Here is a 26,762-nt window from a genome sequence, read left to right on the forward strand (position 1 = left end):
AGAGCTTCTGTATAATGTTATTTCTTGTACTCAACTTTTGGGCAGTTTTTTTTAAATGCTCTTTAAATGATAGCGTTCTGTCTAGTGTTATGCCCAGGTACTTCGGTGTTTTGTTGTGGGTAAGTGTGGTATTTTCAAACCGTATGTTGAGTTCCTTTCCAACAAGTTTATTGTTCAGGTGAAAGCAACTAACTTCTGTTTTGGATGCATTTGGTTGAAGTCGCCACTTGCGAAAATATTTGCCCAATGTATATAAGTCTGCCGTCAGAACTTCTTCAGACGTTTCTAGTATTCTGCATCGTGTAGCGAGGGCCCAGTCATCGGCGTATCCGAACTTTCTTGACTGTGTTTCCGGCATATCTGCTAGGTATAACCTAATAAATAGTAGTGGAGAGAGCACTGACCCCTGTGGTAAGCCATTCTTAAGTTTCTTTGGTAGGCTGATATCTGCGCCCATCACTACTTTAAACATTCGGTCGTTGAACATGCTATCTATTAGGCGTGCTATTGGTTTACAGGGGATTGCATGGATAATTTTGTATATAAGGCCCTCTCTCCATACTGTATCGTAAGCTGCTGAGAGATCAATAAATGCCGCTGAAGTTTCAAGTCTTCTTTGGAAACCCGCTTCGATGTAGGTGGTGAGTGACATTACCTGGTCTCATTCATTTAAGTAAAATAATAAGACCTATTGGATTAAAAAAAATTTGTTGAAATATAAAAAAAAACTTTAATTTGGTTATAAAAAGTATAGGTATAGGTATATGTAATTAAACTCTAAATGGGTCAACTTTTTTTAAGAGTTCACAGACGTAATTATCCTCCTTATTATCATTTTCTTCATCTTCATTGTCAATAATATAGGTGAAAGTGCAGTTATTTTCTAATACTATTCGAGTTATTTCCATAATGTTTTTTAGTAGTGTGTCCACAATGTCGTAGTGTGTCCTTATTGTTTTTTTTTATCGTACTTTACTAAATTTAATTTAGGAATAATCATAAGTTCGAAATTGAAAGAATTTAGAAATTTTTTTTCGTTTCATAATGGACTTCAGCACATACATTTTACTTCTGTAAGTGTTATCGCCATGTACTCATGTTTTTTTTTAGGTAAACTCGCTTACAAGATTTAATGCAAAAATTCTGTCATAATAATAAGTTGTTAATTTGACCAGCTTTTGGTAGGTATTTATTTTCTTTTATTAATTTTCTAAAATAATAACGGCTTTACTGTGCAATTCTTTTAATTATTCATATAGTTTTTTTGATAAAAATTAGTACTAGTTACTCGTTTATTAACAACAACAATTCTCATTTTTTTGCAGGTCTGCATTTACTTTTTTTTTATTTTTGACATAAATGTTGTACGAATTTTTTACGTGAATTACACATTCTATTAGGTTCCCATAATTATCCCCCACATATTGAGAATGGCTGGTGTAATTAACAAAAGCATATTGATACCAAATTAGTGTTAAATAAACATTTTATTTAATTACTTATATAAAAATTTAAACTATCATATAACGTAAGTTTCAAGATGAACTTGTTTTTACCAATTTTTTTTGTAGTTTGCACTACGATAAATGCAGTGACCTGCGCAGAACAAACAAAAGTAATTATTGTTGGAGCTGGACCGGCTGGTATTGCTGCTGCTAGCAAATTATTGGAAAATGGAATCGAAGATATTTTATTACTAGAAGCCGAAAACCGGGTGGGTGGAAGGATCAACACACATAATTGGAATGGCAGAAATATTGACTTGGGTGCCGAATGGTGCCATGGAGAAAAAAATAATAGTGTCTGGGAAATTTTGCAACAAAAAGGGCTGCTAAATCTACTAGAACGCGACGATTTATCTGGTGACATATTTTTGTCTTCTCGGAAGAATATAAGTAAGAAATTTTCAAAGGAGCTGTTTGAACTTTTCTTAATTTACTATCAAAAAAATGAAATAAATGAAAACATCACTCAGACAAATGTTAGTTTGGGGGAGATCATGGTTAAAAGGTAATCTTAATATATATCTTAATCTTAATATATATATATATATATAAATCTCGTGTGACAATGTTTGTCTTCAATGGACTCCTAAACCAATTAACCGATTATAATAAAATTCGCACACCATGTGCAGTTCGATCCAACTTGAGAGATAGGATAGTTTAAATCTCAAATTATAGTCGTAATTTTAATTTATTGCTATTTATTTGTCTGTTATTATTTGACAGTCACAATTATCTGTTAACTCCAAATGATTCTAACAGATGTCGATACCTTTCGACTGGGTTGAGTAAGTAATCAATAGATGGCGCTGCTATGGTAAATCTACGAACGTGTCATATAAGATACATTTTAATAGCATAATTACCACGTGTTGTTGACGCTATAAAATTAATTAAATTTATTTTGTAGTGAACGAAATACTGTATAATTCAATTATTTCCACTTTTTAAATTTTTGGTGTTAGCATAGCCGGCCACGTGTTACTTAGACTGAAGTGTAAATTGAATTCATATTATAATGAAGATAATACAGTGAAATTAATCCTGTTTTTTACTTATTTGTGCTTCATTGATCAAAACTTTATAATTTAATTTGAATATATGTATGTAAGTATTATCAAATAATTATAAAATTTAATTAAAATGTCAATGCAAAAATGATACACAATTTCCTACACTTTTTCAATAGTTGTACAAATATTTTTTTTTATTGTTTTTATTTAACCTCTATTAAAAAATATTTAGCACTTATTATTTCAATGTGCTATGATAACAAGTTTTTCAGATTTTTTTTATATTTAAACGCTTAAATTAGTATTTCAATTCTTATTGAAATTATTATTTAAAATCTATAATTTAAATATGTACATGTCAGTATTATCACATAATTATAAAGGTTAATTAGAATGATTTTCAATTTTTCTTTTCTCATATTTAAACGATTAAATTATTATTTTCAGTCAAATGCCACCGAAAAAATCTAACCTCAACAACGCGAGCAGCAAAGGGTCACGACGCAAACGTGTTGAAAGAGCTCAGCAATTACCAGAACAAATCGAAACAAGAAATGCAGCTCAAAGAATCAGGACTGCAGAAAGTCGTGCACAAGAATCTCAAGAACAGCGTGACGAACGTCTGCAACAGAATATTACGAGAACAAGAGTGGCACGAGAACGAAACATAGCTACAGTACGAGTACTAGATCGACAAAGGCAATGGATCAGCCGCTCATTAACACGTGCATCATTCGTTCGGCTTGCCTTTGAATATGCACCAGATATTAACTACTCAGCGCATTCAAAAATTGCTATCGGTGGAATGGATAAAGTATGTCAATATTGTAAGGCATTGAAATTTCGGAATGAAGCAGCCGGCATGTGCTGCGCATCAGGAAAAGTTGTGCTGTCACCTCTACCCGCTCCGCCGGAGCCTTTATTATCCCTTCTTACTGGCAATTCAGATGATTCCAAATTATTTTTGCGTAAGATACGCAAATTTAATTCAGATGACGTCATTTGGGGCAACTAAAATTTGCGATCGTGCATCCGATGGACGTAATTTTGAAACTACATTCAAAATTCAAGGCCAGGTGTTCCATAAAATCGGATCACTGATGCCAATGCCTGATAACAATCCGAAATTTCTTCAAATTTATTTTATGGGCGATTGTGAAGAGCGCGTGACGACTCGGTGCCTGTATAATTTTATTGAACAAGCAGAGGAAAGAGCAATTGTGATATTATTGGAAAATTTTTTAGAAGATCACAATCAACTAATTCAATTGATCAAAAGAGTTTCGCCACGACTGCAAAATGACAATTATCAAATCGTCATAAAAGCCGACAAAGTACCATTAGGTGAACATGCTGGTAGATTCAACGCTCCAACTGTTGATGAGGTTGCTGTTATCATGGTTGGTGATCCAGTTGACAAAAGATCTATAAAAATTACACGGCGAGACAACACTGTCAGTACGATTTTGGATCTACACCGTTCATATGACGCACTACAATATCCATTGATATTTTGGCAAGGACAAGATGAATATCACCTTAATATCAAACAGTATGATCCAAATACCGGTAAATTTGACAATTATCTATTTACTTTCTTACTGTATGTATAGATTTTAATTTCGTATTGCATTTTATTTTTTATTTTTTTAGGTGATTACAGAAATAATAAAGTTAACTCAATGAAATACTACGCATACCGAATAATGGTTAGGCAACATCAAGACAATTATATCCTTCGATATCGTCAGCTGTTCCATCAATACATTGTTGATATGTATGCTAAGGTCGAAAGCAAACGCTTGCGATTCCTTCGATTCAACCAGGCAAAACTACGATCGGAAGAATATATTCACTTACGAGATGCTGTTGCTGGAAACATCGATGGAAATTTAAATCCCAATGACATCGGTAATGCTTTCATTTTACCTTCAAGCTACATCTGCAGTCCACGGAACATGCAGGAATACATACAAGATGCGATGACTTACGTACGTCATTACGGCCGACCGGATTTATTTATTACATTCACATGTAATCCGAATTGGGAAGAGATACAAACTTTACTATTGCCAGGACAACAAGCCATTCATCGTCATGATTTAACTGCAGCTGTGTTTAAACAAAAATTGAAATCCTTAATTGATTTTATTGTTAAATATTCAATTTTTGGTATCACACGTTGTTGGCTGTATACGATAGAGTAGCAAAAGCTAGGTTTGCCTCATGCCCACATTTTGGTTTGGCTTAAAGATAGAATCCGTCCTGAAGAAATCGATCAAATAATTTCAGCCGAAATTCCAGACCCATTAATTGATCAAGAATTATTTGATATTGTCACCAAACACATGATCCATGGGCCATGCGGTGCTTTCAACATGACGTCACCGTGCATGGAAAATGGAAAATGTAAAAAAAAATTCCCAAATCCGCATACGAATGACACGATCACGGATATTGATGGTTATCCAATGTATCGCCGCAGAAGTACTGAGAATGGTGGCCACACATTTACAATGCGACTGCCGAACTTTCCAAATCAAGTTGAGTTTGATAATCAGTGGGTGGTACCATACTCACCACTACTTTCAAAACCTTACAAAGCTCATATCAATGTTGAGCTTTGCAGTTCTGTTAAATCATATATATATTTAGGGATTCTACAGTATTCACTGCCTTCCCTCGATCAACCGTTTCCATCTCTCTCTGTTGTTCCATTCTCCATCGTTTAGTCCTCTCTTACTCATGGCGTCGTCTACTTCGTTCCTCCAGGATTTTCGGGGTCGTCCTCTTTTCCTCCTTCCTATGGGGCTCCATTCGGTTATTCTTTTTATCCATCTGCTGTCGCTAGCTCTTCTTACATGTCCATACCACTTTAGTCTCTTTTGTTCTATATATGTTAGTATGTCTGTTTCTATTGATGTTCTTTGCTTTATTTCGTCATTACTTCTCCTATCCATTCTTGTTACTCTGCAGCATCTTCGCTGGCATTCCATCTCTGTTGCTATTATCTTACTGCTGTTTTTCTTGTTTATGATCCAATTTTCGGCCCCATATGTCATAATACTTCGCACTAATGTTTTATAAATCTGCGTTTTTGTCTTCATATTTAGGTGTCTATCCCACCATACTGAGTTAAGTTGTCGGATTGCTGTTCTTGTTTGTCCTAATCTTTGTGTAATTTCTTCCTCTGTTGTTGCCTTTTTCGTAATTATAAACCCCAGGTATTTGAATTTATCCTTTCCTTTGATTGTTACGTTGTCATCAATCTGTAGATCTTCTATGTCTTCTTCACTTGTAGATAGGTACTCTGTTTTCGCGAGGTTAATATCTAGGCCAGCCTCGGTATATTCTTCTTGTAGTTTCTTCATCATGTAGCTGAGGTCGTCTTGGTCTTGTGCAATCACTACTTGATCGTCTGCAAAACTTAACGTATATAGGTATTCGTTCCGTACCGGTACTCCCATGCCTTCGCATTTTCTTTTCCATGTAGTCAAGGCTTTCTCTAAGTATATTTTGAATAGGGTTGGAGATGTGGAACAACCCTGCAGGAGCCCTTTTGTTGTGGTGAAGTCTCCTATGATTCTTGTTCCCATTTTAATGGACACTTTATTTTCTTTATACAGAGCTTTTGTAGCTTCTATGAGTTCCGTCTGTATTTCTAATTTGTACATTGCCTCCCATAGTTCTGACCTTGGTACAGAGTCATACGCCTTTCTCAGATCCACAAATGCCAAGTGTATATCTCTATTTTTTGCTTTTTTCTTTTCCAACAGTTGTTCCAGTGTGTATATGTGGTCTATGCATGATCTTCCTGCCGTGAAGCCTGCCTGATCCTCCCCGATTTTGCCTTTTATCGCTTGCTCTATCTTTTCTCGCAGTATCTTCCCATATAATCTTCCTATTGATGATATTACGCTTATTCGTTTTCTATCTCCTTTCTTAAATATAGATGTCATATATGCCGCCGTCCATTCCTTTGGGAGCTGTTCTCCATTTATGGCTTTCTGAAATATCCATTGTATCATCCGGTGTAATTTTTTTGATACGTATTTTATAAGCTCAGGTGAGATGCATCCATGTCCCGGTGCTTTCTTATTTTTGATTGCTTTTATGGCCGTTCTCATTTCCCTATCTGTTATTTCTATTTCTTGTTGTGGGAATCTGCTTCGTCTTCGCCTGTTTTCTTTTCCAATGAATTGTGGTCTTTGTTCTGTTAATAGTTCCTTGTAGTAGTCCTTCCATTCTTTGTCCTGTATATTTCCCAATTTAGTTTTTTCTTTTGAGTTTTGTTTCAATCCTCTCAGTACTTTCCATGCCTCCGAAGTTCTTGTACCTCCTATATATGTTTCAATATTTAAGCAGATTCTTTCCCATTCTTCATTCTTTTGCTGTGTTATTTGTTTTTTCACTTCTCTATCTTTTTCTCTATATTCTTTATAAACTTCATCGTTGTTTGTAGTCAGCCATTTTCTGTATAGTTGCTTTTTTTCTTCAATTATTCTTTTTGTTGGTTCATTTATTTCATTATAGTGCTGTTAAATCAATTAAGTATATTTGGAAATATGTAAACAAAGGCAGTGATTTGGCCATATTTGAAGTACAAAACATAAATAAAAATGACGAAATAGCACGATACCAAATGGGCAGATACATTAGCAGCAATGAAGCTATTTGGCATATTCTCAGCTTTCCCATCCACGAAAGAGATCCTGCTGTCCAATATCTGGCAATACATCTTGAAAAGGATCAACGTGTATACTTCACTGTAGAAACTGTTCTCCAAAGAGCGTTCGAAGCTCCGAAAACGACTCTAACTGAATTTTGTGGGAAAAATATAAAAATTGTATGACAGAAGACATCTTGCACCGAATTAGACAAACAAATCACTGCCAAAACATAGATTATACACCAGAGATGTACAATGAAGCATTGGTCTTGATCGAGGATTTATGTGTTCTTATTTCAAATTTACCACTTAATCGTTATGGTATGCCATCACCTAATCGTCCAGCCACCGACTTAGTCAATACCGATTTACAACGAGAAAATCAATATGACCATGGAAGTTTAGCAACAATTATCATGAACAGTGAACCATTACTGACAGCAGAACAAAAAATTATTTATGATCGGATTATGCTGGCTGTTGCTGCTGAACAAGGCGGTTCTTTTTTCTTGGATGCACCCGGTGGAACCGGTAAGACATTTTTAATATCGTTGATTCTTGCCAAAATACGGTCGCAACAAAAAATCGCATTAGCAGTAGCATCGTCAGGCATTGCGGCTACTTTACTGGATGGTGGGAGAACAGCACATTCAACATTTAAGCTGCCATTGGACGTTCGTAATAAACCAGATGCAATGTGTAACATCAAAAAGAATAGTGAAATAGCTGCAGTGTTGCGGAAGAGTTCTATAATAATTTGGGATGAGTGCACAATGGCACACAAATATTCACTTGAAGCATTAAACAGAACTATGCAAGATTTAAACAGCAATAATAAACTTTTCGGTGGTGCTATCTTACTTTTGTCTGGTGACTTCCGGCAGACCTTACCCGTTATACCTCGCTCTACTGTCACGGATAAGATTAATGCATGTTTCAAACAATCATTCTTATGGCGAAGTGTTGAAACACTTCGATTGATTGACCATAAATATGCGAGTACAATTGCAAAATGATCCATCAGCACAAATATTTTTCGAACAACTACTAGATATTGGGAACGGTAAAATAGAACTGCGACCAAATACGCAATGCATTAAACTACCAGACAATTTTTGCACTGTTGTTAAGGATAAAAATGAATTGATTTAGAGTATTTTCCCGGATATACAGAATAATTATTTGAATTATGAATGGCTTAGTCAACGGGCGATTTTGACAGCCAAAAACGTTGATGTTGACGAAATTAACTTCCAGATACAACAGTTGTTACCAGGTGATCTGATGTTTTTTAAATCAATCGATACTGTTGTTGATGAAAATGAAAGTGTAAATTTTCCGATTGAATTTTTAAATTCATTAGATATCCCTGGAATGCCACCACATAATCTTCGATTAAAGATTGGTTCCCCTATTATTCTCCTCCGTAATTTGAATCCACCTCAATTATGTAACGGTACGAGTTTGGTCATCAAAAAGATCACCGGAAACATTCTTGAAGCAACCATTTTGGCTGGGAAGTTTAAAGAAAAAGTGGTCCTGCTGCCACGTATTCCGATGATACCATCAGATTCTACCATATCCTTCAAAAGGCTACAGTTTCCAATTCGTTTAGCTTTCGCCATGTCTATAAATAAATCTCAAGGTCAAACAATGTCCATTTGTGGTTTAGATTGGGAAAATCCATGTTTTTCTCATTGGCAACTATATGTTGCGTGTTCACGTGTTGGGAAACCGTCGAATCTATTTGTGTTAGCTAAAGACAGGTTAACCAAAAACATTGTGCACCGATTGGTGTTAAATTAAATTGAAATTGAAAGTATTTATAATTCAAAAAAATAGATATTAATGTTTAAAAGTTTAAGACTGTCTGCCTTGCCTACCTCATTCATGAGTTTAAGCGTCACATGTTATTTACTGTATTATACTGTAATATACTTATATTTATTATAAAATTAAATGGAAATAATAAATCTGATAAATTTTTATTTTGTACCTATTGATTTCTGCTTAATATCAAGTGTAAGAACATTTTAATTAATTGTGTTCAACGTACTTCCCCTTCAAATCTCAATCCAGTGAATTTGTATACCAACATCAACATTTTCGTCTTTGTTCGTAAATAATTTCATTGTACTAAAGGGTTATAGTAGTAGAAAGTCAAATAAGGAGATCACCATATTTTTTTACAAATACCATCTGTGTGAAAAAGCATAGTGGACTCCGTGACTGATGTTCTCTTATTGTTCCTCTTAGATTGTTTACTATAATGTAATATAACAAAAACTTTAGCCACAGCAACGCGTGGCCGGGTCAGCTAGTATGTCTATAAGTCTTTATTCTTTAAAATCATTTTTATTAAGTAAAAAGGTAAAGATCCGTTTTATTACGATTATTGTTTGTGATAACACCACAATGTTGAAATTTGTCAAATAGTTTGTCTTCAAATTGCATTTCAACAACTAAAAATTTCAAATAGATTTCCATTCATATTCCAATAAATAAATATTTTATAAATACGTTTTATAAAAGTTGTCATATAATTTTTAGCTTTTATAAAGAAATTCAAAGAAAATTTGGAAACGACAAAGAAAAATATGATATTGCCAAAAATATGTTGGATTGGTCGGAAAATATGGTTTTGAGTAATGAAGGTGCCTTTTCATGGAATGATGCCTCTTTTCTTAGTCAATATACAGATTGTGAAGGAGATTTACATTGGGGATGGGGAAACCATGGATACAAAATTTTCCTAGACGTCTTAACAAAAAAGTATCCCAATCCTAAGAAGCAGCTTCCCATCGATAATAAAATTTTGCTGAATAAAGAGGTCAAACAGATTATAACAAATGAGAATGGAAATAAAATTATATGTAGCGATGGTACATCCTATAAAGCACAACATGTTGTATTTACACCTTCCTTGGGAGTCCTCAAACACGACGCTAAGTCGCTATTTACTCCGAAACTACCAGGAGAAAAATTAGAAGTTATTGATAAAATAGGATTTGGTGCTGTAATTAAGGTATTTGTAAAATACGATAGGATGTGGTGGGGAAATTTACCTGGTATAAATTTAGTTTGGACTGAAGAAGATAGGATAGCTGTAACAAAGAAATTTCCGCAGGAGCCCTTAAATTCTGTAAGTATAATTTTTTTATTTTATTGTATTTGATAATATGATACAACATGATATGGTATATTCAAGTATAGTATACTTAAGGTGTGAAATAATTTGCGATTTATGATAACTGTCTAATAATTTGGGGTGGCTAGGCTGTAATAATTTAGGATTGAAGCTGTAAATAAATCTAGTAAACCCCTCTAATGAATTGTCTCTACTCTAATAAAGGCTGTCATCATTGTAGAAGACGTCTGTCTTAATATCCTTATCAATGCATCTACAATTCTTAGGGGATACTTATCCCTGCGAGCGGGGTAAGGCCTACTGGTTCTACTAGTCTGGACTGACTGGTTCCGCCCTCGCGGATTTACAAGAGGGTAGGGAAATTTTTGGAAGGAAGGGGATTAAGGACTTCTTGGTCTCAGGTCCTGCAAAGAGTGAGAGGCTATGGGCTTACGTTAGAAGCCGGAGCACTGCATAAGCGGAAATGTGTATCTGTTCTAGTCTCTACCTGTAACGACCAGAAATAACAAAAACAAATTTCGAGTTTACAATGTATTAAACAGACTGTACACTACAAAATATCAGTTATGACCAATAATATTTCGATCAGGCGCGAAGGGAGACAAGAAGAGACAAAGCAAGGAATTAAAGGTCGGACAATTCCGTATCATTAGAATATACCTTGGGTTAGTAGATAGATCTTAGTTACCTTAGCGTATTTAGGCTCTAGCTAATGAATACGCCTCCAGTCCTACAGGGATTTGAGATTGTGAACTTTCAAATCTCCAGTTGCCGACACTTCACACTATCCCGTCGAGTTAAATAGCGCGTTCACTGGCTGCGTATCGTCCGATCTCCACACTTCTGGCGTGGAGCGTCTAGAGTGCCAACTTCCCACTAGTCCTCGCTGGCCCCCTTGTTCGCTTTTTTATCAGCCCGTATTCTCAATTTTCTGTCGTAGTACCAAGGTCGCGTTATTGTTTTTTTTGCTGACTGGGTTCCCGTGTTATATTTCAGTGGAGGTCTATGTTTTTAAAACGTGATTTAAACAACCGTGGTGGCCTGATATTTGAGACTCGTGTACTACATTTAAACTGGGTCGAGTTTTCAATCTTTGTTTAATGTAAAATGTTTACATTAATATGTTACCTACTAGCTATGAATTTATTTGTTCTTTAATCAATTTGGAATATGTAATAATTACTTAAATAATTATTACTCTTTACTAGGCTAATTGTCCCTTAATTTTTCCTTCTTTATTTCCTTGCTATGTTTACATTACAACTGCACAAAAAAATCAGTACACTCTTTCCAGCGAAATTCATTATTTCTATAGGTCAGTTAGGTATACAATATCATTAAAAATATACTCATAAAATAAAAATTAAGAGTAGTAAATTAAGATGGTTTATCTGAGTGAAAATACCTACAATATGGTGGCAACTATCCTACAGTTTATATGAAAAAGTCCAGAAGAAACAAGCTGGCAAATTTAAACATAAATTAATGAAAAGAGCAATTAATAAATCACAATATATGTAATATATGGAAACCAACTCTGATTAGGTAATGTCTACTTATCATACGTACCATATATGCCGAGATAGGTGACCATTATGACAAATTCGTTTCGTATCAGGTTGTGTCATTTGGTGATTGTTCACTTCCTTATATTTTTAGCCACGTTTTTTTTCCGGTCCAAACTTTGTTTCTCATCTAACTCTTCTTCAAGTGTTATCGATATTTGATTGCCACCTATAAATATATAATATGAAATCTGTGAGAAATTATTTTTCTCTAAACTTGAGTCAATAATGACAGAGCTGCTGCCCTCTGCCATATTCTCAGTTGATCAGCAGATATTTATTTGGTAAGAATTTATTCACACCTATCCTACTTATCTGTAGGATATTTCCCTAGCAGACATTGAGACACAATGTGTCGAAGTTAAGGGCAATCCAACCATTAGTTTTCAGTGGAGTACAGAAGAGCTCCTACTTAATTTAGAACTTGTTCTCTAGGCAAGCTGAGAAAAACACGACCTACAAGAGTACTTAAAGATAAAATCAGACTAAACACAGCCACCCAAAGGTTACGTAGAGGAACGTAGAAACAGAAAGAAGATATATAAACAGATACTGTATAAATACAGAATCTATAAAAGTAATTAAATGACATTCATCTAAAAGAAAGTTCTAATTACAAGAAAGTAAAATTATAGATAAAAAATCCAACAAATTGAGACCAAACAAATTAAACTGATAGCTCTTAAGGAAGTTGTAAAAGTAATATAAACAAACGTTAGTGCTAAAAAAAGCTCCCAGGTACGATTTAATAACTAGCGAAAACCTTTAATTAAGTTAATGCCCATTGTAAATACAGCATGTACTAAAATACATGACATATGCTTGGAAGATATTTGAAGTTATCCTGATACCAAAACTAAGAAAATTTCCAAATTTGGTCTCTTTATATAAAAGCTAAGAATATATAAAGCTAGTGTAAGACCAATAATGACGTATGCAAAACGCTGCAAATAGCTCAGAGGAAAATGGAAAGGTCAATGCTGGGTTTATCGCTTCATGACTGAGTTAGAAATGAAGACTTACGACGAAGAACAGGAGTTACTGATGTAATTTCCCGAATTGTAACACTAAAATGGAACTGGGCCGGACATGTCGCCCGAATCAGTGATGAAAGGGAGACGAACAAATTTCTTGAGTGGAGGTCGAGGTTAGACAAAATAAGTAAAGGAAGATCCCTACTCGTTGGACTGTCGATCTCAAGAAAATGTCAAGAAATTAGATGAAAAGTGCTCAAGATAGAGCTTCTTTTTCTTTGGGTGCCGTGTCCGTATTCAGACGTTGGCCATCATCATGCTTACAATTTTCTGAAACCTTTCTCTGTCGGCTGCTGAGCGAAATAATTCTTCTACTGTGGAACCACACCATTGTCTAATATTACGCAGCCATAAAAGTTTCTTTCGACCAATCCATCTCTTTCCTTCCACTTTTCCTTGTATTATAAGGCGAAGTAGATGGTATTTAGGTCCTCTAATTATATGGCCGAAGTATTCTGTTTTTCTTCTCTATGGTGTTTATGAGCAGACATTCTGAATTGATCATTTGAAGAACATCTTCATTGGAAGTGTGCGAAACCCACGATATCTTTAGGATTCGTCTATAGCACCACAATTCGAATGCTTCTAACTTGTTTAGCATTGTGGTTTTTAACGTCCATGTCTCACAACTATACAATAGGATGGACCACACATAATATTTCAGGACCTTCTTACGAATATTCATCGACAGGTTTCTGTTGCATAAAACTGGTTTCCAGCTCATGGAGAAAAGCCTTACGTGATATTTTGATCCTGGTTATTATCTCTTCATCAGAGTCACAATTTACATTTAACCAGCTGCCAAGGTATTTGAAATGATTTACCCCTTCGATCTCCTCTCCATTAAGAGAAATCAGACCTTGATCTATATTGATCTTTCTAACTGCCATCCACTATGTCTTTGAAATGTTGATTTTTAGGCCTCTCCGATAACTTGCTTCACTGACTAGATTTAGTAATGTTTGGAGATCTTGTAAATTTTCTGCAAGAATGGCTGTATCGTCAGCGTATCTAATATTGTTGATTACTTCTCTACCTAGTCTTACTCCCTCTTGTCTGTCATTCAAAGCCTCCCTAAAGATTTCTTCAGAGTACAGATTAAAAAGAGTGGGTGACAAAACACAACCCTGCCGTACTTCCCGTTTGATGGATATTTTTTCAGTCGGACTGTCTTCAATTTGGATAGAGGCTACTTGATTGTAATATAATTATTACAGCAGTCTTATATGTGGTCAAGTCCTGCTGCCCGTAGGCAATCGAAAAGTGTATCGTGTTGTACTCTGTCGAACGCCTTCTCGAAGTCGATGAAATAAACATAAACATTCTTTCGGAATTCACAACTTTTTTGTAATAGAACGCGCATACAGAATAGTGCCTCTCTAGTTCCTAGACCGTTTCTAAATCCAAATTGCTTATTACCCATCCTACTTTTAGAAGGAATACTCGGTTTTGTATAATTCGTAAGAGAATCTTCAGTGTGTGACCCATCAAACTGATTAGTCTAAAATCGCTGCATTTGGTGGGCCTGTTTTTCTTTGCTAATGTTATAAACAGTGACTCTAACCAATCATCTGGTATTTTTCCTTCGTTGTAAATTTTGTTGAAGAAAGTGGTTAAGCAGGCAATGCTTTCCTCATCCAAAAGTTTAAGTAGCTCAGCAGGGATTTGATCTGGTCCAGGTGCTTTATTGTTTTTGGCTTGCTGTATTGCCTTTTTGACTTCCGAATTCAGTATACTGGGACCTCTGTCTAACTGGTTGTCACCGGCAGTATTTGGAGCATTTTCTCTAGAAGCACAAGGATAGAGCACAATCGACAAAAATGAGGGAGGCATATGTCTAGCAGTGGACGCAAAGGGCTGGTTGATGATGACGATGAATCATGATAAATAACCGTTATATTATACAATGTATACAAAATAAACCTTATAACTTACCTAATATTTAATTGTCGAATTTATTTCTCAGAAACCTACAAAACAGACAAAAATATATTTGAAACTTCTAATTTTCATCGCCTATAAAACGAATATTTATGGGAACTCATCATTTAAATTCTAGTGCTACTACGAAACAGATATAAAAATAAAAAATGTAATAATATAATATACTGGAACTTAGGGCTGTAAAACAAAAAAACCGATTCGACTATTATTAAAGTAATAAAGTAAAATCGTACAAAATTAGGTGAGGAAAAAACAAAAGAGAGAAAAGGTACGGTTACCGTCATAGGAAAAGTGAAAAAACAAAATTTTGTATTATGATATTATAATAATAAAATAAAATACTTGGTTTATTTTTCTATATAATATAGTCAGGTCTAGGGCAGCTACACAGCATGAATAGTATCACAGGATTCTGACAGAATTTGTCTTTAAGTTTAAGAAGTATGGTATAATATTTTACTGGATTCCTTCCATTATAATTGTTTTGTTTCAATTTTACTATTAATTTCTTTTTAATTTACTTAGTATATTTTATAGTAAACGTAATTTTATTAAATTAATATTAAATTTTACTATAACTTAAACAGCTAGATAAAAATATTTAGCGCCAATACAGTCTACACTACCAACGTAGTCAATGTTTCAAAACATCCTCTTAACTATTCAACTAATATACTTTTATTTTTCCAGAAAGCTGAATCTTGGATCGTAGAAATGCACAACGTTTTTGTGTTACCTCATTCAAACATTTTACTTGTATGGTTTACTGGAGAATTGGTGCCTACTATAGAAAAAATGGATGATGCTACTTTACAACGAGGAATCGAGTTTACATTTGATAAATTTTTTGGACATATGTTTAATATTCCTAAGCCACAACAAATATTAAAGTAAGTTAGTTAATGAGTTATTGATTGACATATGATTCAGCACACCTGATATCATATTATACTTACCTTTGCCAATACAAACCGGAATAGACAAATTTTAAGTAATATTCTCGTGATAATATTTCTTAAGTCAAATAATAATATTTGACCTGAGGGAGAACTCACATCCTATCTTCTTCACGTGCCATCTCCGCGACGGAGGTTGGCAATCATCATGGCTATTCTGATCTTAGATGCTGCTGCTCTGAATAGTTCAATTGATGTGCATCCGTACCATTCCCTCAAGTTACGCAACCATGAGATTCTTCTTCTTCCTACACTTCTCTTGCCCTGGATTTTCCCTTGTATAATCAATTGAAGTAGGTTGTATCTCTCATTACGCATAACATGCCCCAGGTATTGCAGCTTTCGTGTCTTGATGGTTTCCAATACTTCCATTCTTTTGTTGATTCTTCTCATGACTTCGTTGTTTGTTACATGCTCGGTCCATGATATCTTCAGGATTCTTCTATACACCCACATTTCAAATGCTTCCAACTTTTTAGCAGTCGACTCGTTAAGTGTCCATGCTTCTATCCCATAAAGCAGAGTCGAGAAAATATAGCACCTTGCCAGCCTAACTCTCAAGTCCAATTTTAGTTCTCTTGCATAAAGTACCTTTCTCATTTTATTGAAGTTTGTACGTGCTTTCTCTATTCGAACTTTGATTTCTTTGGAGTAATCGTTTGTGTGATTAATTATTGTGCCAAGATAGTGGTAGTTTTCAACTTGTTCTAAAGCACTACCGTTAATTGTCAGGCTTTCACCATTATTTTGGGTTTTTAATATCCTCATAAATTTGGTTTTCTTGGTGTTTATTGATAATCCATATTCCTCTCCATACTCAACTATCTTGTTCATTAGCTTTTGGAGGTCTCGGAGGTTGTCTGTTATTATGATAGTATCGTCCGCATATCTAATGTTGTTAATTGGTGTTCCATTGACCTTGATTCCTGCTGTTTCTCCCTCAAGAGCTCTTTTCATAATTTCTTCAGAGTATGCATTGAATAGTAGTGGTGACAATACACACCCCTGTCGCACTCCTCTTTTAACTTCGAACTCTTCTGATGTGTGTTCATTAATGCGTACGTGTGCCTGCTGTTTATAATATAGATTTCTTATAATTCGAAGGTCATTGTGTTGTATTTGTTTTGCTTTGAGGATGTCCATTAGCTCTTTGTGGCGGACTTTGTCGAAAGCTTTGTTGTAGTCTATGGAGCAGACGTACATATCTTGGTTCACATCCAAGCATCTCTGGATTAGTACGTTAAATGCAAATAGAGCTTCACGGGTACCTACGCCATTACGGAATCCAAATTGAGTTTCTTCAATATCCATATCAAGTGTTTTGTAGATGCGTTTATGAATGATCTTTAAAAACAATTTAAGTGTGTGAGACATCAGGCTTATGGTACGGTGGTCAGTGCATTCTCTAGCATTTTTCTTTTTTGGGAGACAAATGAATGTTGAGGTCAACCATTCGTTGGGTATGTCACCCGATTGATAAATTTTATTAAAAAGCTTTAAGAGGACATCAATGTACTCATTTTCTATTATTTTAAGGATATCAATAGGCAGTTGATCTGGCCCCGGGCTTTTTCCGTTTTTGGTGTTCTTTAGTGCATACATTATTTCTTCCTTTGTAATTTCTGCACTTGTTTCTCTGTCCTCGAAAGACAAGTCTTGTGGGTTTCCTCTTTCGTCGTCGAAGAGCTCTTCCATATACTCTTCCCATCGTTTTAGTTTTTCGTCAGTCGTTATCATAGTATTTCCATTTTTATCTAAAAGAGTTGTATTGTGGTTTCTTTTTTGCAGTCCTGCCATTTCTTTAACCTTTTTATGTATGTTGAATAGGTCGTATTTGTTCTGAAGATCTTCTATCTCTTTACATTTTTCCTCATAGTAAGTTTGTTTTGTCTCTCTTATCTTTTTTCTGATTTCGTTGTTAATGATTTTGTAATTGTGACTGTCTTTGTTCTTGGCTTGTCTTCGTTGTTCCATCATGCCGAGTATTTCGTCTGTCATCCAATTGTCTTTCTTTCGTGTCGGTTCTTTTAATATCTCTTTGCATGGAGCGAGGAGGCAGTTTTTTAGTGTTTCCCATTGTTCGTTTATCTCGTAAGGGTTAGTATCTAATTTATCAATGTTTTCGTATATTTTCTGTTGAAGTTTGATTTTTATATCAACTTCTTTCAGTTTTCTAACATCTAATTTTGGAGTTCTTTGTGATTTTCTTATACGTTTAAGCTTAAGCGTGACATTAGCGATTAGTGAGTTATGGTCTGATGCGACATCTGCTCCTGGATATGTTTTAACTGATTTGATGGTGTTACGATATCTCTCTTTAATCATTATATAGTCGATTTGGTTTCTTACAACTTTTTCCAGTTTATCTGCTGGTGAGCGCATGTATATAACCGTCTCATTGGTAATTTAAAGAACGTGTTTGTGATTATTAGACTTTGTTCTTGGCAGAATTGTATTAGACGATCGCCTCTATCGTTACGTTCCCCTAGTCCTTGGTCTCCCGTTACTGTTCCAGCTCTTCCTTTGCCGACTTTTGCATTGAAATCGCCCATAACTACCGTGATTTCCCTGTTTTTTGTCATTTTCAGTGCATCTTCAATTTGTTGGTATAATATTTCTACTTCATCTTCTGTTGCATCCGTCGTTGGCGCATATACCTGGATCAGATTTAGTTTTGTATGTGATGTCCTTATTTGTAGTAGTATCACTCTTTCTGAGATTGGGACAAAGCCCTCTATTGACTTGTTGACCTCTGTATCGACAATAATTGCTACTCCACGTCTATGTTGGTTATCAGTGTTTCCCGAATAATATAAGGTACCGGTTCACATCCTATAATTAACTTAAAAAAGAAAGATTTTCTCTTATAAAATATCTGCCCCCACCCCAGTAGACAGGTTGTACTGTCACGAATTAACTGTTATTTGTAAGGGACTGATTTGCCATCATCGGTTCAATCACTGGACAAAGTTGAAACTTTTGTGATGGTTTGTTACGACATTGCAAAAATTTACATTAAGGAATCATCATTAAAGTGAAACCCTTTGGAACTATTTTTTCATATCTCGCAATTTTACAATAAAGAACTTTTACATATTCACCCTTTTTCTAATTTTAGAACAACCTGGTACACAAATCCCCACTTTAGAGGCACCTATTCCTTTGCATCAGTGAACTCTACCGCCCATGATGTCGAAATTCTTCAACAGCCTGTCACTAATTCTATGGGTGTGCCGATTTTGCAATTTGCTGGGGAAGCAACTCACCGAATATATCACTCCACTGTCCATGGAGCTGTAGAAACCGGATTTAGAGAAGCTAATAGAATAATTCAGCATTATAAAAAATCTAACTGTTATTTAATTCTTGAATATTTAGAACTGTTTAATACGAGTTAATTAAAATTGTATTAAGCTTTTTTATATTAAGTGAGTATCCAGATGGAATGTTGCGTTGTCTAGGAATAAGAGAATTTTTCTTTTTTGATGTTTCATTTTTCTGTTAAATTTGTACAGCCAATCTGTTATGATATCCGTGGTCATCCAGGCCTTCTTGTTGTAGTACCAGTCGAGTTTTCTTCTTCTTAAAGTGCCTATCCGTTCCGGATGTTGGCGATCATCACGGCTATCTTTACTTTATTTATTGCAGCGCGGAACAGTTCAGTGGTAGTCGTGTTATACCATTTTCGTAAATTTTTAAGCCAGGAAATGCGTCTTCTTCCCGGTCCTCTCTTACCATTTACTTTCCCTTGGAGAATCAGCTGGAGAAGGCCGTAACGTTCTGGATTTCTCATTACATGTCCTAGATATTCCAACTTTTTAGTTTTGACGGTCATGAGAATTTCACATTCTTTCCCCATTCTACGCAGGACCTCCACATTAGTAACTCTGTCAACCCAGGATATACGTAAGATGCGTCTATAACACCACATTTCGAAAGCTTCGAGCCGATTCATAGATGCAACAGTCAGTGTCCATGCTTCCATTCCGTTCAATAGACATTAAAATTTTTAAAATATTTAGTATTTTTACTTTTATCATTCACCAAAGGTTTATCTTTTTCCTCATTTAAATTTTCACAAAATAATCTTAGCATATTTACCCCCATTGTACTTTTCATTACAGAATTTGCATCTTCTTCAGACATTGCTCTTAATTTAATATTATATCTTAAGCAAAACTTGTCAATCCAACCGTTTAAAGCTATAAAATTCGATAAAAACATCTCAGTTTTAAACCAGTTTTTTGTTTCCAATATTTCCACTTTACTATACACCTTTTATAAATCGGCCTTTTTCTTTAAAATGTCACCAACTTGAGTTTTTCCTATTTGAAACTTTTCGTCCAAAACTCAAACAATATAATTATTTTTTTCAGATGCTTCTATCACCGATATTTTTTCTTCTAAACTTTAAATCTTTCTTTCAGTCGAAGACATGATTGTATCAGTCACAGCGAAAGAGTCCATTTGTGTACCCAACAAAGGAGTGGCCATTAGGTACACAAAATAACAAAACTGACCATAATTTTTTATTTTGATTTTTGAAATGTTCCATTTTTTGTACAGGAAACGTAAAAAAGAACTCACTAATCACATTCCTAAACTCATTACATTAACTTATAGAACACAGTGTATTATTTTGATTGTTAATTTATTAGTTATAATAAAAAAAATATAAGTTGCCATCTTTATATTATACTAAAAGAACACTTTAAAAAAAGTTAGATATTTCCAGACATACAAATTTAGACAAATAGTAAAGCAATGCAAAAGAACTAAGAATATTGGAACATGGAACGCCAAAAGCGAGTATTGACCAAAGGTCGCATCAATGCCTAAAAGCGTTATAAGGGACAATCACAGTAGTTTAAGAAATAAGATGGCCAAACAGTGGACGGAAACCATTTAAACAGTGAATTAACACATTTGCCTTTTACTGTATGTGTAAATGAAATAAGATTACATTGAACTCAGGACCATATAATTATAGAATGTATACTATAAGCAGCCAGCCAAAGTACGTGTTAACGAACAGCTGTCACAAATGTCACAAATGAGGAGGTCCTCAGAAGAATGAGAAAAAACAGAGCCAGATATGGCCTCCTACAACCTATCTGGTAAGAAAAATATTTGAAAAGTAGTAAGAAGAAGAACATCTTCGTTAAAAGACGTCAGAAAACAACATTTGTACAACTTTTATGCGCTGTTGCAGATAATATAAAGGTGGCCATGATAAACGCCGGTTGTAAGAAAAGAAAAAAAAGAAGCCTACAGAAATATGTTTACCCGACGAACTACAACAGCTGTAGAGAAGAGAAGAAAAGAGGAAGCACAAAAGAAAAAATGAAACCACTTAAATAGGGAATTTAAATATATAGAAAACCCCAACAGAGAGAAATAATTCAGAGCATTCTATAAGATAGTTAACATCAACAGAAAAGAATTTTAGGCCACCACAAAAAATGTATTGAATGGATAAGTGGAATACTTTAACTAGGCACTTAATATAAAGGAAGAAGAAGAAAACCTGGAAGACTAAAGAGATGAGGTAAGGGGAACAGATCAGAGGAAAGAAGAACCAAAAGATGTGCCAGAAATAAATCACCCGGAATAGATAATCTCTTAGCTGAACTATATAAAGAAGTGACCATGATACCCTAATGACATTACAGCAGCTTATAAAAGTAATAGGGACACATGAATCCTTCTCCAATGATTGAAATATTGGAATACTTTGCACCATAACAAAAAAGGAAAAAGGCAATGAAAGAGCTAAGACTACCAAATCAGTTGATAAATTTAACAAAACTAACTTTAAAAATGTTAAATGTAGAGTACGAATTCAGGAGGAAATGTTTAAACCTTTTAAAACAAATAACGGGCTGTGCCACGAATACCCTCTCTCCTGTATACTATTTAACCTGGCTCTGGAAAAAGTAATATCTATGTTACAAATGAGAATCATTGGTTCGATATATAATAAATCGGTGCAAATTCTGGCCTATGCTGATGATATCAATATTATTGGGAGGACGAAAAACGCTGTACGAACGGCGTATGTAGCATTAAAATAATCACTAATAACCACTTGGTATAGCAAACGACGTCATAGAAGCAGTGAACAAATTTGTATACCTGGAAGCGCTCCGTCACACTGAACATAATACATCGTAGAGATAAACCGCAGAATTTGCACAACGTATGCTATTTTGGGCTCTAACATTTACTAACCACGAAGTGATGCAGAAGAGACAATTGTTAATCACTGGCAGAAAAAAAAATGTATAATCACTTGTTCACAAAGTAAAACTAACATAAATTGTTAATGTATACTAAATAAATACTTTGGTAATTTCTTAATGAAATTGTTTTTTTTCCTTATATAACGCATCAACCACGCAGGGTTATTAGCGTGTATGGATTGTGATACAGAGTTAGAACTTAACAATAGAATATTAACTATAGCAATACATAAATAGAAATAAACCTAGATCTTTACGCAGTAAAATATTAGATTTTTGATATCAGCTTGCAGTCTTTGAGAAAGGCGAAAATATTTTTAGTATTACTGTCTTTTCCAAGAGCACTGTTTAATGTTGATGGTATGTTATACATTTTGCGTTGCACATCGTACTTGGGGCACTACAATGTTTTACCGTTAAGACACTTATCACACTTACACATATCACACACAGGTTTATCAGTACGTTTTAGTAGATAGTCGTGTGTTAACCGAGTATGGCCAATCCGGAGGCGAGTGAAGGTTACTTGTTGTCTTCTATTGTTAAATTTTGGGAATTTTTTATGATTCTTATCAACTTCGTACAGCTTGGTTGGGGAGTTCTTCCATGTATCCTGCCATATTGAATTAATCCTTTCTTTAAAGAATGCTTTCAGATCGGTGTGAAAAACTTTCGTATTCTCTTCTGCGTTTGGGTTAGTAGGTGCATTTTTTGCTATTTTATCTACAACCTCGTTTCCTTCGATTCCAGTATGTGACGGTACCCATATAAAATTAACTTTAATGTTTATATTTTCTGCATGTTTTAGTTCCTTTTTAATGAGAAGGAGTAATGGATGATTACAGTAGAGTTGGTTTAATGCCATTATTGAGCTGAAAGAATCTGTAATAATGATATTTCTCTTTTTATTTTTGTGATATATCAGAACTAGTGCTTTTAGTATCGCATGCAGTTCAGCTGAGAACGTTGTTGTATATGAAGGTAATTTGTAAGCTTCTGTATAATCTGATGAGTAGAGTGCTGCCCCAGTTTCGTCTTCGTTTTTGGAGGCATCGGTGTAAACTTTGAAACAGCTACCATATTTGCTTAATATTTTTAGAAATTCTTGATTAATTTGACTTGCTGGCGTTTCTGATTTGTTTAGGTGCAATAAGCTGGTGTCAGTAGAGGGAAGTCGAATTGTCCAAGGAGGAGGAGTTTGAATTGAGGAGATATTGTAGATATCTCTGGAAAATGGATACCCATTGTTAACAAGTAGGTATGTAGGCGGTAATAGAAAGGGTGATCAGTTCGATTTGAAGTTTGGAAACAACTTTTGAAGCGGTCAGCGAATACGTTGTGTATAACAGGATTATCTTGATTAGACGATACTGCTGCGGCATAAGAAAGACTTATATATTGTCTTCTAAATGCGAGTGGAATCTCTCCAGTTTCCCAGTATAGAGTTTGTATTGGACTTGTGTAGTGTGCTCCTAAGGAAATTCGTAGGCCTGTATTTTGAATAACATCTATTGTTTTTAAGTACGATTTTTTGAAGGAGTTGTAAACAATTGAGCCGTAGTCCAGTTTGGAGCGTACTAAAGCCTTGTAGATATGTAGTAATGTAGAAGAGTCGGCGCCCCATTTTTTGTTTGCGAGTGATCGTAACAAATTTATTCCAGGTTGATATGTCTTTTTTAAATATTCTAAATGTTTCTTCCAAGTTAGCTTTTGGTCAAAGATCGTACCAAGAAATCTAAATTCGTCTACATATTTAAGCTGTTCTCCATTTAAATATAAGTTCTTAGGTTGTATTTGGTGACTTTTAGTAAAACATACTGCTTTGGTTTTGAGGGTATTGAACTAAAGACCACTTGTGAATGACCATTCCTCAATTTGATTTATGGCTTTTTGGACATCATGGTTATGGATGGTTGTTAGGTTCTTTCCTCTACAAAGTATAACTAAATCATCTGCATATAGCCTAGCTTTTACAGGATGTTTAATTTTTGCGGTAATAGAATTCATAGCTACAAGAAATAGAGTAGTGCTAAGGTTCGAGCCCTGTGGTATACCATTTTCTTGATTTTTTGTTGATGAATATACGCCGTCTACTCTGACCTGAAATTGTCTATTTTTTAATAAGTTTGATATGTATTTGAGTATATTGCCTCTAATTTTCCATTCGCTGAGCGTTTTCAAAATTAAATATTTCCGTACTGAATCGTAGACTTTACTAATGTCGAAAAATATTCCAATACAGTGTTGTTTGATTGCAAAAGCCTCATGTATTTATGATTCTACATCAATAAGGTTGTCTACAGTAGAACGACGTTTTCGGAAGCCACTTTGTTCTGGTATAATTAGTTTCTTTGATTCCAGATGCCATATGAGTCTGTTATTTATTATTTTCTCTAGCATTTTGCACATACTACAAGTAAGAGATATTGGCCTATATGTTTCGGGATCTGATTTTGATTTACTTTGTTTAGGAATAGAAATTATTATTGAATTTCTCCAGGATTCTGGAAATACATTTTTCGAGAAAATTAGGTTAAACATGCTGAGTAAGTATTCTTTAGATGGGTAAATTTGTAAGTTTGTATTACAATTTACTTCCAAATATTGACTATCTTTTATCAAGTTTGAGCTACACTAACCACATAATCATCTCATAAAACCATATTAAGAATGTAAGTCACGGCTACTCTACGCGAGAAAAGCATACTATGTTATAAGAAACGTCAACGTAAAGTCCTGCCAAATTCCAACTTTTTCTGATGGTATTATCGGAGAAGCACTTCAACTCGAATAAACTTTTTCCTCTGTAGAGCGGCATCCAGAGCTGCAATTTACCAAAACTTTTTACTTGCTGTTTGTCGAGATCCAACAATGTTCTGATTTTATATGCAAAAGTGAAGTTCGGTTGACTGCGTGCAGCTCCCTAATAAAGGTAAACCTTTTATAAATAAAATGTACACTGAAAATACGAGGGAGATTAAATATATATCGAATTTTACTTTTTATATTATAATACATTTCTGCACAATATTACAGATGTCCACTACCAGAAATGTATATGCGTTGCCAAATCCCTGAACACATAAACATTGAATTGAAGCAATTCATAGAAGTAATGAGACCAAACATGAATTCATTGTAAGTGTCTTCCCGGCTATACTGAATAATTACTTGAATCAAAATTGGCTCGATGAGTGAACAATTGTGTCGGTGAAAAATGTTGATGTTGAGGAAATAAACTTCCAGATTCAACAACTATTACCAGGTGATCTGATATCTTTTAATTAATCAACAGTATTATTAATGAAGACGAAGCCGTAGATTATCTAACAGAATTTTTAAATTCTCTGGATATAGTAGGAATGCCACGACAGAAAACGGTATAACCACTGCTCTGAACCAAAACAGATCGTAGAAATCGTTTGATTTCTCTTTTTGTTTTTAGATGGCGTAGTTACGTCCGTATATAGTTATTTTAATAACTATTGTCTAGGACGGGAGAGATTTTTGTTTTGGTTCAGAGCAGTGGCTATACCGTTCTGACGAGACCTAAGGAGGTCGAAATACGTATAAGCGGTTGTCGCTGCCCTGTATCAAAACAAAAATCTAATACCCTCATTATGTTGAAAATATAAATTATCAATCTGTCTGCTTTGCAAGTTTTAGAAAGTTAGAGAGCACAGTGGTAAATATTTGAATTTACTTTTGCCAAGTAGGAAATCTTAGGATTCCTAGTGTTGTTATTAGATAGCGTTGTAACGTTTCAAATAAATATTTTTATAATTATTGTTATATGACAGGAGAGATTTGGTTTCGAGTCATAGCAACTGCATATTATGTACCTCTGATGAGACCTAAAGAGGTTTAAATACGTGTAAGCGACTTGCAGATGCCCTGCACTGAAACAAAATCTAATACCGTCTTTATGTTTTTGAAAATCAAAATTTTTTGGTGGATTATATCATATGGCTAAAATCAATTTTTTTGGCGCTAACCTATGACTGCTCTTAGGTATGGATTTTATGATATTTACTTAACTGTGTTAAATAATTTGAACAGAGTACCTATTAGTCTTATAAATATAATAAAGCGTGGCCGGGTCCCAAAAATACTTTTTCTTTTCGTGCACTTTTACGATATTCTTATATGGTCATTCTGATATTCAAGGCTGAAACAAATCCAACAAACTCAAAATAATACTGAAGTAGTCTACGTCCATTATCTTAATTTTGTTGGTGCAGAAGTAGTGTATGTCAACATTTATTAGTTCTCATCTCATCTGAGGTGATTTAAATCAAATATACTGAGTGCAGAACTAGCCTATCTGGAGATAGACTAGTTCTGCACTCGCCAGATCGTGGCAGCGTTAGTCGGGTTTTTGTAAATATATTGACAACAACGGTTCTATAATTATTACCATTTGCAGACCACAGACTGTAACTGAAACTGAATTTGTAAATGGACACATTCATAACTTGCCAACTACATCTAATTCTGAAAACATAAAGTCCAGAAAGGAAAGAAGGTCAGAAGACTCATGGCGTAAGAATGAGATTAAAAGTAAGAGGAATAGGGAAAAAGAGTATACTGAAGAGACAACAGAATGCAAGCAAGAGCAAAGAAAGCTTTGTGCAATAATTGTAGGTTTAATTATTGTGTTGCAAAATTTACAGAAAAAAAACGTAC

At 34.6% G+C, this 26,762-nt stretch overlaps 1 protein-coding gene across 1 annotated transcript; it reads left to right on the forward strand.

Annotated features, from left to right (window-relative positions):
- Positions 1–1,522: 1,522 nt before the first annotated feature.
- Positions 1,523–20,517, forward strand: LOC140432808 (spermine oxidase-like). The gene is made up of 4 exons (XM_072520925.1): positions 1,523–2,010; positions 9,738–10,329; positions 15,569–15,768; positions 18,953–20,517. Exons 1-4 carry the CDS (start codon positions 1,541–1,543, stop codon positions 19,230–19,232), a joined length of 1,542 nt encoding a protein of 513 aa, XP_072377026.1. The 5' UTR covers positions 1,523–1,540; the 3' UTR covers positions 19,233–20,517.
- The last annotated feature ends 6,245 nt before the right edge of the window (positions 20,518–26,762 follow it).

Source organism: Diabrotica undecimpunctata, chromosome 1 (genome assembly GCF_040954645.1).
Source record: "Diabrotica undecimpunctata isolate CICGRU chromosome 1, icDiaUnde3, whole genome shotgun sequence".
NCBI lineage: Eukaryota > Metazoa > Arthropoda > Insecta > Coleoptera > Chrysomelidae > Diabrotica > Diabrotica undecimpunctata.

Excerpts from the sequence above, each read along its gene's own strand:
- LOC140432808 (XM_072520925.1), top strand. The coding sequence starts at position 1,541 with ATGAACTTGTTTTTACCAATTTTTTTTGTAGTTTGCACTACGATAAAT. Across the intron at positions 2,011-9,737 it reads GGGGAGATCATGGTTAAAAG|CTTTTATAAAGAAATTCAAA; the intron begins GTAATCTTAATA and ends TATAATTTTTAG. Across the intron at positions 10,330-15,568 it reads CGCAGGAGCCCTTAAATTCT|AAAGCTGAATCTTGGATCGT; the intron begins GTAAGTATAATT and ends TTATTTTTCCAG.